We start from the raw sequence: 12,313 nt of genomic DNA, 5'->3' as shown, positions 1-12,313 counted from the left end.
AGTATAATACAGTTAGTAAAAATAATTGTACTATTAATCAATGGTTGGTACAACCCACATTCAAAATTAAAATAATTTTCTGTTTTAATCCACCACAGTTAAAACAAAATAAGCTTGCATGCTTATTTTATATAGGTAAATCCAAGTCCTTTGCACGAGAAATAAGGCTTCTCTCATATTCAGGGTATAAGAATAAGACTGTAAACAAAAGGGAAATATACAATATATAGTGTTTTAAACCAGAATGCATTGGAGTATTCAGAAAATGGCTTTTGAAATGAAGGAGATTTCTCTTACACACTTTAGGCTCACATTTGTTTTACTGCAGTTTTCTGAGAACAAAAACTAATCAGGTGAACAGTTATTATAATCAAACAGTTATTAACGAAGCTATTAAAAAAGAAGATAAGAATACCTTGTACACTGTACCATATCCCCCTTTTCCTAGTTTTGCAATCTCATCAAATTCATTTAAGTAGCGTGAAGTTTGTGCTTCAAAGAGAACTTCTTTTTCACTGATAAAAAAAGTATTTTATTACTGGTTAAAACTAAATCGCAATCTATAATCAAGCTACTCTGATTAAAATACACAGAATGATGCATTTACATTGTGAAAAATAACTAAGTACTATGACACTATCCATATAGCACAAATTGAAAGCTAACAGTGTGAACAAGTACTTCAGTGTTCCAAACAACAATATTTTGTGAGGTTCATGGGGCAGGTTTAAGCAGGTTTTACACTACGGACCTTATGACAGCACAGAGGTACCAATGCAACTGAGCTGCTGTAAGATTTTCTGTTCTATGCCAATGGGTGAGAGCTCTCCCAGCAGCATAATTAAACCCCCAAAGAGCAGCAGTAGCTATGCTCTTGGGAGACGCTCTCCCACTGACATAGTGCTGTCCTCAATGGCATTTCTGTTGGTATAACTTATGTCATTCCGGGGGAGGGCAGGTGTTTCACACTGTTGAGACAAATTTTACCAACAAAAGTGCTAGCAGACACAGTCTTACTGAAATGGTGGTGCAAGAGGACCTGCTGACAAGAAGCAGAATTACATAAGACTGAGCTAATACACAAGTGCTGTAAGCAATACAGAAAGGATACATGTAATTTTCATTAGTGACTTGGAAAACCACTTTCAAATTAGTTACTTGCTATTCTGAAAAATTTGGCAAACAAATTTCAAAAATCAAGGATTCTGCACTACAAAGTGAGCTTTGATCCTATTTTGACAATGTTAGTTTAGTGTAAAATATTTATTATCATTGAACAGTAAACTAGAAAACATATTACTGTGAATTTTACTGTGTATTTTAGCAAAGCCTTTACTAAACAGTGATGGTGACAGTCTGTGGTATGGGGGTTGGCAGATTACATCAGAATTATCTTTACAGGATGAGAATTAGAAATGTTTTATACAATTTATATCAAAAGCAGTAACTGTTTTCCCAGAATGATTTCACCAAATCTCTCTCCGCAACAACCTGATAACTCTTCAACAGCTGGGGAAGCAAAGCTAGCTATTTTCTCTTAATTAATTCAATCCCGTTTTTCAGGACAATTTGACTTTAAAAAAGAAAAATTACCATGGTGTTTTAAAATTTATCTCACTTCTCTTCAACAAATGATTGTGCGGGGAGAACCTTTATCTGATCCAAAAACCTTTTAAAAAATCCCCAGTGAAAACAATACTCTAGCCCTGGGGTTGGCAACCTATAGCTCACTTAGGAGCAAAGCTCACAGCTCGAGCTCAGTCCTCCCCACCCTTCACCACCAGCAATGGGTGTCTGCACTGGTGATCCAGTCTTGAGCCCCTTGCAAGATTGGAACTAGCACCAATTCCTGCGGGATGGAGGGAGGGGGAGCAGGGGAAGGTGAAGAAAGCCCCAAGCCTTGCTGCACAATTGGGAAAAAACTGGAACAACAAATGGCTTCACACGTGTGTGTTCCCCTTCCCCCTCCCCTGACTCGAGGAACAAAGCAGACAAAAGTGTTGCCTAGAGACTTTTCCCACTGCTCCACTGGCCAGAATCTGGCCAACAGAGCAGCAGGAAGCCACACCAGGGACATGATGCCCGAGAGCAGCGTGAGTCCCTGTTGCTCCATGTACTGCTCTGCCCCCGCCTCACACCGCCTAAGCCATGCACTCGCACCCGCTGGAGAGCACCCTGGAACCGCTGGGAGTCCATCATCAGCGTGAGCAGCTTCTTCCTGGTGCCAGCAGGCTGGATCCTGGCCAGCCTGGAGAGTTACAAGAAGCGCAATTGAGCAGGCCAGTTCCCATCCACACCCAGACCTGCCGGCCGGACTCCCTGCACTCCTGGCAAGGCACAGCCTCCATTCCACACTCAGCCCTTGGGCCACTTATTCCATCTCCCGTGTGGAGCAGTGGCTGGCTGCCATGTGGGAGTGACTTGCCTCTGTTACAATGAATAAACCCGGTTACAGACCCTGAAAAAAAGAAAAGGAAGTGACGCCCAGACCCTGCACTCCCCCCCAGCCCTCTCACACCAAGACCCTGCACCCCAGCCTGCACCCACCTTCTCCCCCCTGGCCAGACACCCTACTCCCAGCCTGCTCCTGCGCCCTACCTCCCACGCAGATCATGAGCCCCCATCCTTATCCTACTCACTGGCAGCTCTGTTGAGCACACTGGAACCCTCATTTTTGGCCCCACCTTAGAGCCTGAGGGAGCTACAAAATCCACTAACCCTGGAACCCCAGAAGGGTTAATCTAGCCTAAGGCCTTGAATCTCAGTCCTCCCTGTCCCTTCCCGACCCTCTATTGGGCTGGCTGCCAGGGGTGTGAGGTTTCTCAGCTGGGGGCCATATCAGCAAAGATAGGAGTTTTTTTGGAGGGATTGTTTGTTTGCTTCTCACTTGTGTGGTTCCCAATTGTTCTGTGGGTCAGTGGCCCCGGAACCAAAAAAGGTTCCTGACCCCTGCCATAAAGAAAGACAATGTTGAAACCTTTTGTGTTGGACATAACATTTTACTTTATTTAAAAATGAAGCCTGGCCAACAAGCCCCCAATTGGGTTCCAGTCCCCATCTGGCCACAGTGTCATAACATTCCTGCTCCCCCCACACTCCCCAACCCCCTATATCCTGAGCTCATCATACATGCAAACCCCCTGCCCTGAGCCCCTCACACACCCCAATCCAGACTCCTGCATCCCCACATTCCGTACCCCCTGCTATAACACTGCTGCACCCCCCACACCCCAGCCGTGTTCCCTGAGTCCATCATACACCTAAACCCCTTGCCCCGAACCCCTCATACAACCTAACCCAGATTCCTACATCCCCAGCCCCCTGCCATAAGATTGACAGAAGACAGCTTGAATGCGTGCATAAAGCTGGATTTGACTAGTTATGATGTAAACTTCAGAGAAATGTACAAGAAAATTCAGCAGCAGAAGTCCCATTAAATAAACTCTGTGAGTACAATGTTTAATTTCTGCTATTATTAATAATTATGTCAATTGTCAATAGTATTAAGTCAGTGGTCCCCAACCTTTTGAGGCTGCCAGGTGCCCGGGGCCGGGGCCGCTCACACGCCACACAACTCGAGGAGTAACGGTAGTTCGGAATAGGAAGCCTAGTCCGAACTACCTAGTTCGTGCCGCGTATAGCCGCGGGGCACGGAATCCGAACTAGCGGACATTTCAAAATGGCGACGCCCGGCAACATGCAAATGAAGCCCGGGAAATTCAAATCCCGGGCTTCATTTGCAACTCCGGTTGACTATATTACCACCCTAGTTCGAACTAGGGTGGTAGTGTAGACATACCCTCTGTCATTTTATTTAATGGAAAAAAAATCATGGGAGTATTTCTCCAACAGTGGTAGGAGAAGGGTCAGAAGATCCAGCTTGGAGTGTGTAATCTCCTACCGGTGCCTTTATTTCCTTTACAGCCCCACAAATGTACCTGTGAACCCCATTCAGAGACTCAAGCATCCAAAGCCAAACCAAAGGTGCTTTTGTTGCTGGCAAATGGGCTATCATGTCACAACTACTTAAAAAGATTTAATAACTGTAGTACAGCAGCCCAACAAGTAATATCTAGTGGGTTACATAAAGAAAATGCATGAAATCTCTCCCCACCTTTACCTTTTGTTAAAAATAATATGTTTTTGAATACACAGGTGTTTTAAACTGACTAAACCCAAAATACCACTGATCAAATTTCTGACACACAAGATCTCAAGTGCAATATTTTCCCGCTATGCTGAGTTCTATTGTTTTTATATTGCAGAATTTCAGACAGAAAATTAATCTTAATACTTAACACAGCATTTTGGACACATACCTATCTGAGAGACAATCTCTATTGTTGAGCTCCTATAAAATAACAAAATTCAATTGTTAAAAAAAGTCATAAATAGAAAGAATTCTGAAGTGCAGTTAATAGTTAAATATGAACTTTACTACAAAAAGGTAAAATAGCAGAATACCAATTATTCTCCTAAATGTTGCAAATAATAAAAGATTGTAATATATTTAAATCAATATGCCTACATTTCTGTCGAAACAAAAATAAAGCTTTTATCTGATAAAGAAGGGGGGACTTTTGGGGCTTGGGGGACTGCTGACCCATAGAAAAATCAGTTGGGAGCTGAGGTTACAAGCCTGCCACCTGGGATTAAGCCATTGCCTTGTGAAGGTTTAGCCTTCAATTTCCTCCCACCTCTTCCTGGGTCATGTAGTAATTTTTGTTATCAGAAGGAAGTCATGGTGCAATGAAGTTTGAGAACCCCTGCTATACATTTCTCCTCATACCCATCCAAATTACCAGTGTGTTATCAGAGCACCATTTTGTCTGACTTTTGAAAATACACAATTCAAATATAAATATATAAATATAGCTCCATAAAGAAAGTTGCTCCTGAAATCCCAACAATTAGGTTCAGTGATGAAAAGGTTCTTAAAGAAATTTAATAAAGCTTACCTCAAGTATTTGTTGATTAGATGCTTTCATTAATTGAGTAATGGCTCTATTATGTTGCAATCTTAAAGTACTAAATTCATCACAGAAGGCAAAAGAGGAGAGCAATCCCATTCTAGTGAATGCCTGACAAATTACTGTAAAAAGAAGCGAGATAGACGTTATTGAACAGGAAGCCTAACTAAAGGATTGCAACTTTAAATAGTATAACCAGATAATAAATTTTCCTCGTTATTTCTTAGCCTGACAATTTAAAGTGATCTAGTGAATCACTGAACGTGAGTAGAAGCTAGGTGCCCAATTGCATTTTAATTCTCTTTCTTGCCCAATATAAATAAATGTGAACGAAACTCTGAGCAACAGATATTTGTATTTAAATACAGGCAAGGGAACAAATGCCAATGCTAACACCACATGTGGGTGTTTACAAAACCATCTTGTCCTGAACTTTTTTTCCAGAAGTAAATGTTTTATTATTGAAACTGAAAATATCTTGTAATGCAGCCAATGCGGAGTTCGGAAAGCACCTGGTGGTATTGCATGAACGGTCACATATGGAACTCTTTTTAAACAATAATTAAAAGATTTTGAATCTGAAAATAAAAGTTCTCTTATACTTTTTCTTCACTCCTGAAGAGGAACCAAACCAAAACTAACTACATCTCAACTGTAGCTATGCTGTAGAAATCCCTTCCTACCCACCAAATTAATCCACTTTCCCTCACTGCCTCTCTTAAGGGTGAAAGTCTCTTGCGTCTTCCATCTCCTTCCTTTCCTAGCTGAATAAACTCTCTGACCACCACCCTACCCACTTGGCTGCCACAGATAAGGCACCCTTGTACTTTCAAACTTCAGTGCTTACAGTATTCCAAAATCCGTTCACAATTATGAGGACTCATGCTATGCTATTAATGAAGAGTGCCAGTATTATGGTTTTTGCTAATATCCTATGTGTGCACTCATGCATATGCACATCCAAGTAAATACACCAAAAATGCATTCGTCAAAGCTCCACAGCTAAGCTAAGCTAAGGTCAATTTCTCTCTCAAAATTGATCATTATGCAGACCCATTATGAGGAATAAAAAATTGGTCCTGATAAAATTACTACACACTGGAGAGTGGAGATGGAACTTTGGTGACAATTACAAAAACAACCAAAAAAACTCCATTTAGAACTGTTTATGAATTAAAAGTGACTTCTTTCACAAATATGTTGAGCCTGGTTCTTTGGATAACTGCAGTGCAAAAACAGCCTGTTACCAAGTCCAGCAAACTATCCATATAGATAAGAGCCTTTGAAAATATGTACATAAGCTACGTTTTATATTGTGATTAACTGAAGCTGTTAACCAACTGTTGAATGTAAAGTTATACAGGTTGAACCTCTGAAATCTGGCACTCTCTGCTCTGGCAACCTCCATGGTCTAGCAAGTCCATGAACATTGCTGGACCAGAGAGTCTGGCTGGGAGTGGGGGAGGCCAGGTTCAGGAGCAAAGTCCTGGCTGGTGGCAGCATATCCAGTGGCCAGAAGCCTCTGCCGAACCCTGATCATCAGCAGCAAGGCCAATGCAGCCGGGCTTGCAGTCCTGGCGGGTGGCTGGTAGTGCTGCTGAGGCTGGTGCAGTCAGGAGTACATCTCTGGCCGGGACTGGTGGCAGTGAGGCAAGGGCAGAGGGGAACACAGCCCCAGTCAGGGATGGAAGTGGAACCCAGAGGCCAGGACAGGTTCTCCAGAGGGGCTGATGGCAGTGAAGGGAACCTTGACTTCCCCAGGTCCAACACTGCTCAGATCCTGAGAGTGCCAGTCCAGGGAGGTCCAACCTGTAGTTTCAGGCAGGACTCTAGGTCATTAAATGGTGCACTGTGATGGAGTAACAACCAATCATGGCCCTCCTCTCCAATTTGTTTATAAGCTTCACCTCTATTGGTTGAAATTAGGGGACTTTCCACCTCTCAAGAGGTGTCATGGGTCAAGTACTGGATCATCAATACACAACAAACACTGGATCAAGTCATAGTATACATAGTGATAGAGTATTGGCTATGTGTATATATGTCTCCTGCCCAAGAGGAGACGTGGTTATTTGCCCTAGGATAGAGAGAGACAGTGATATATAGTACTGACTCATTGATCCCAAAATTGATAGCAGAAATAGAAATTTGTTTTTATTTGTTTTGATAGAAAGTAAAGAAAGCAGTGTAAGTTTAGGTATATTAGTCTTAGATAGTAGAAGAAGTGATAGAAAGTAGAAACAGCAGTGTAGGTTTAGGTATATTAGTCTTAAAATAGATAGTAGAGAAGTGATAAAATACGTTAGATTTAAACATTTTCAAATAAAGAGAAGAGGAATACAGCAATCTACACGTCATCAACAATCGCAGTGCTTTGTCTAAACCAACACTTGTAAGTACAAAAAATTATATAATTTAGTCTTATTTCAACAGTTTATACATTCTAGTGTATGAAAAACATTTTAAAATGGCATTTCTCAATTGTGTTAATCATATGTGTTTATTCAGAGAAAATATTCAAAACAAAAGTTATGTGCACAAAAAAAGGAAAATTTCAATCAAAATATCTTGCACCAAAATAAAGGAAGCACTTTAAATAAAGGAAGAGAGTTGTATCAAAAGGCTAAAACACAAAGATTAGAAGAGTAGAATTAGATATGGTCAGAAATGTAAAAAGAAAAATATTTGGGAGGGGGCTCTCTGCAGCACAGGCTCCTGGGGAGCCATGGGGGAGGGGCGGGGGAGCCGCTGCCCCCCTCTCCACTGCGCTGCTGCCTCTGTCACAGAGGGAGGGGGCAGGACAGGCAGGAGCTGGTGCTTTTTCTGAATCATGTGGTACTTGCCAGACTTTGTTTTAAAATACTTAGTTGCATTGACATAATCAGCAAACTAATTTCCTATCCTATGTTTCCACCCAAAGACAACAATTAAAATACAAAACATTTGTGAATATATCATTTGCGAGGCTACTCAGATCAAGAAGACAGGTTGTGGGCTGGGATCTGTAGTCTCTCTATGGAACGAGTTCAGAGTAATCTTAGTGATATCACCGGTTACCTCTCTTAGGGTATGACTACACTACCACCCTAGTTCGAACTAGGGTGGTAATGTAGGCAACTGGAGTTGCAAATGAAGCCCGGGATTTGAATTTCCCGGGCTTCATTTGCATATTGCCGGGCGCCGCCATTTTTAAATGTCCGCTAGTGTGGACTCCGTGGGGTGTAGCCGCGTGGCACGGAGTCCGCACTAGCGGACATTTAAAAATGGCGGCGCCCGGCAATATGCAAATGAAGCCCGGGAAATTCAAATCCTGGGCTTCATTTGCAACTCCGGTTGCCTACATTACCACCCTAGTTTGAACTAGGGTGGTAGTGTAGACATACCCCTACATTTTACCTTCATAGGAGGCTGGTGAAACAGAATTGTTAGTAGAATAGTAGTAATTTTCTGCAACTCGATCCTGCGTATTTTGGAAGGTAGAGAATGCCCTCCTCAACTCCCAGTTAAATTTATGATAATTGAGGGTGCTCTCAACCTTTCAAGTGGCACTCAGATATCAGGTCCATAATTTTCAAACAGATCTTGTAACACAGAAAACAAATTTACCTTTTTATAGTCAGGCACATATGACAATAAATAAGTTTAAGGTAAAGTAAAAACCAAAGGTAGTCTTACTAACTTTGGAACAAATGTCTTGAATGAACAGGATTTTGTGAATACAAGTAGCAAAGATGTTCTAGCAGAGAAACAAGCAGTAGCTGGTTTGCAACTGTAGACTTGAAATAACGTTTCTCTGATTCATTCACAACTCGAAGTTCTGCTGGTACATCAGACTCTGAAAATAAAACAAAAAGACTTCAGGGTCAGAATTCAGGCAGTCCCCGGGTTACGTGGATCCGACTTATGTCGGATCCCTACCTACGAACGGGGCTTTTCTCACCGCGGAGGATGCAGGCGGCGGGACCGCCCAGACGCGCCGCAGTCCCGCCGCCCGCGTCCTCTGCGGTGAGAAAAGCCGCTCCGCGTCTTCCTGGTCTGCTGGCGGGGGGGGCGCAGCTAGTGCGCCCCTCCCCCCCCAGCAGACCAGGCTTTTCTCACTGACGCCTGGAGTAGAGCAGCTGGGGGGCTGCCGGGTTGGTCCCACAGCACCGAGGTGCAGCGCTACTGGACCAATCCAGCAGCACCCCAGCTGCTCTGCCGCAGGCGTCCCCAAGAGCAGCTGGGGTGCTGCCGGGTTGGTCCCCTCGCGCCAAGGGTCGGCACTACCAGACCAACCCAGCAGCACTCCAGCTGTTCTGCCCCAGGAGTGTCCGATTCAGCTGCTGCTGGTCAGTTTCAACAGCGGCTGAATCTGGACGCCTGGGACAGAGCAGCTGGGGCGCTGCCGGGTTGGTCCCCGCAGCGCCGCACCTCGGCGCTGCAGGGACCAACCTGGCAGCACCCCAGCTGCTCTACCCCAGGTGTCCCCAACTCAGCTGCTGCTGAAACTGATCAGCGGCTGATTCCAGGAAGCCCGGGGCAAAGCAGCTCTGCCTCCGGCTTCCTGTAGTCAGCCGCTGGTCAGTTTCAGCAGCGGCTGAATCGGGGACACCTGGGGTACCCGACTTACGTACAAATTCAACTTAAGAACAAACCTACAGTCCCTATCTTGTACGTAACCCGGGGACTGCCTGTATACTGATTTTTTGAAACACTATAAAAAGTAGTTACCGCCAGCAAACATTTCTGTTGTGTAGACTGACCCCTAATAGTAATTGTGTGACAAATTTGGACAGTTCATTCCAGCTTTATACAGGACAACATCTCAGAGCGCACTGTTCACGAACTTCTAATGACATTCTCGGTGTATGGCCCTTTGCCACTCTGTCGCATTAAACATGGAAACACTAGTACAGATGCATACAGACAGTATGTTGGGTGTAGCACAAACATGTTTTTTTTACAAGTGGCATAGAAACATGGCATAGTCCATTCCTACAATCATTTTGTGAACTACTGGCAGCTACTAAAAGACAGAATATTTAGAAAATAAATGTTCTCTGAGAAAAAAATGACTTTTTAAAAACCTTCAGAGCAGATTCATTACTTTAAATGACAGAAACACTCAGTCTATTTAAAAAGGAATTGATTACAGTGAATTCAATTTAAGACCCATCCACTCTGCAAGACTAACTGCGTAGATCTGCCTACCAGATCGTTATAAATGTATATTATATAAATATAACTACTTTACTACAGCATATGTGATGACAACACAATCATTATAAGATTTTGCCAGTCTGACAGTATATATTAATGTAATTGAAAAGCTTTTGTTTCCTAATATTTGTTTGGTATATCATATAAAACTGAGTTTTCAAGAACAGTCTTTTATGCCAAATGCCCTGTTATCAAGAGAGACACGATATAATAATTAATTACAATATTAAAAAAATCCTCCTTTTAAGATAAAAAGTATTACATTTCCAAAAGGAGTGAGGTAAACAGTAGTGTCCTGGGGAGGGGAGAGAAGGGAAGTCTGCTAGATAAATGAAACATTTGGAAGGCAGCTCAGAAACACAGGGGCTGTGTCTACATTGGCACCCCTTTCCGGAAAAGGGATGCTAATGAGACCACTCGGAATTGCAAATGCCGCGGGGGATTTAAATATCCCCCCGCGGCATTTGCATGAACATGGCTGCCGCTTTTTTCCGGCTCTGGGTTTTGCCAGAGAAAATCGCCAGTCTAGATGGGATCTTGCGGAAAATAAGCCCTTTTCCTGAAGATCCCTTATTCCTACTTCCGGAAAAGGGCTTATTTTGATATATTTAGTTATGATCCAAGAGAATAAAAGAAACAAAAAACATGCAGACCTGACAGCAGCACCTTACAAAAGCAAAGAGTAGAATAGAAAGAAAAGGAACCTGGTGGAAAAAACCCTAAGTGAGATGAGAAATAACGATCTTTCACATCAAACATGCACTGGCATGATTTTGCGCAAATACTTTTAACGGAAGTTTTTCTGTTAAAAGTATTTGCGCAAGAGAGCATCTGTACTGGCATGTGCCTTGCATCCGTGCCAGTGTAGATGCTCTCTTGTGCAAGAAAGCGCCGATGGCCATTTTAGCCATCGGGCTTTCTTGCGCAAGAAATTGATGTTACTTGTCTACACTGCCTCTTGCGCAAGAACACTTGCGCAAGAGGACTTATCTCTGAGCGGGAGCGTCAGAGTATTTGCGGAAGAAGCACTCATTTTGTACATCACAACGTCAGTGTTCTTGCGCAAATACTCGCGGCCAGTGTAGACAGGCAGGAAGATTTTGCACAGAAGTGACTGCTTTTGCGCAAAATCTTGCCAATGCAGACACAGCTGCAGAGTCTCCAAGTCAGCAGTGTTCAAAGGAAGGGCACAAGGAGGGTCAGAGACCCTCTCGAAAACACAATCTCCAGGAATCCCTCAGAAATACCGACCTTCAAAGTGAGCAGACAGCTAGAAAAAAGCGGGGACTGGAAATTAACGATTGACAGCTCTTGCATCACCTTTTCCTACCGCAGGCACGGTCAAGTTCATCATTCCTCCCCCTCCCCCGATCCACCCTCACCCCGACAATGACAGGGCGCACGGGCTTTCGTATCATCCCCTAGGCTATGGGGGACAAACCCCTCAGGGGAAGGGGCGCAATTCTGCCCCATTAGAGTGCGGGGGGGGGGGACAGTTGTAACGCTCTCTCCATGTGCCGCAGCAGCGTTTACGGGGGGGGAGAGGGACTTTAAGCCCCACAGCGAATATCCCTCCGGGGTGAGAGAGGGCAACTGCAAGCGCCCTCCTCTCGGGCACTTTCCACACCGGCCCCGGCTGGCCTGGCGGACGGCGGCTCCCCTGACTCACCGTCGTACTGCGGCTCCGGCCGCTCTGCGGGGAACTCGATAGCGGGCGGCGGCAGGTTGAGCCCCGTGATCCTAGGCCAGAGCTCGGGCCGCCGTTCCCCTGCAGCGCCCCTCCCGCCTCTCCACATGGCCGGGCCCTTCGGGACTCAGCGAACCGCTGCTCCCAGCTCGCGGGCTGCCTGAGCAAAGCGAAGGGGGCGGAAAGTCCCGGCTCTTTCCAGGCTGTTCCAAGCCGAGTTTGCCCAGCTGCGCCCTCTACAGGGTCCCGCCATGGCGCCCTCTAGTCGAGCCCGCGTGTTTTCTTCTGCCCGTCTCGTATGGCCTGGTACAACCAGGTGTGGTGTGTCACGGGGGCTGACCGTTCTTCCCCCCCAACACACACACGCCTGGGATCCGCTCAGTCTCCCTCTCCCGCATCCATGTGAATGCAAAAATATGTCAGTTATGAATGACAGGGCTTTGGAAACTGGGAATTG

General features: G+C 44.6%; 2 protein-coding genes across 4 annotated transcripts in view; one reads left to right on the top strand and one right to left on the bottom strand.

The window, feature by feature from the left end:
• EIF2AK1 (eukaryotic translation initiation factor 2 alpha kinase 1) overlaps positions 1-12,114 on the bottom strand; it is a 39,649-nt gene extending 27,535 nt beyond the window's left edge. Inside the window, exons 1-5 of one of the 3 annotated variants that reach the window (XM_075899504.2) lie at positions 11,839-12,114; positions 8,650-8,805; positions 4,959-5,092; positions 4,320-4,351; positions 416-515 (exon numbers count right to left, since the gene is read on the bottom strand). In XM_075899504.2, the coding sequence (XP_075755619.2) occupies positions 416-515; positions 4,320-4,351; positions 4,959-5,092; positions 8,650-8,805; positions 11,839-11,965 (549 nt within the window). In that variant the 5' untranslated portion in view covers positions 11,966-12,114. The remainder of the gene's footprint in view (positions 1-415; positions 516-4,319; positions 4,352-4,958; positions 5,093-8,649; positions 8,806-11,838) is intronic. The other 2 variants (XM_075899502.2, XM_075899503.2) reach the window with 2 other exon arrangements.
• The window catches only part of USP42 (ubiquitin specific peptidase 42), a 48,137-nt gene continuing 43,047 nt past the window's right edge, over positions 7,224-12,313 (top strand). Inside the window, exon 1 of the mRNA XM_089782319.1 lies at positions 7,224-7,362. The gene's annotated coding sequence lies outside the window, so the exon portion shown is untranslated. The remainder of the gene's footprint in view (positions 7,363-12,313) is intronic.

Source organism: Pelodiscus sinensis, chromosome 15, assembly GCF_052426305.1.
Source record: "Pelodiscus sinensis isolate ZL-2025 chromosome 15, ASM5242630v1, whole genome shotgun sequence".
NCBI classification, from domain to species: Eukaryota; Metazoa; Chordata; order Testudines; family Trionychidae; genus Pelodiscus; species Pelodiscus sinensis.
This window is presented reverse-complemented; position numbering and strand designations above follow the sequence as displayed.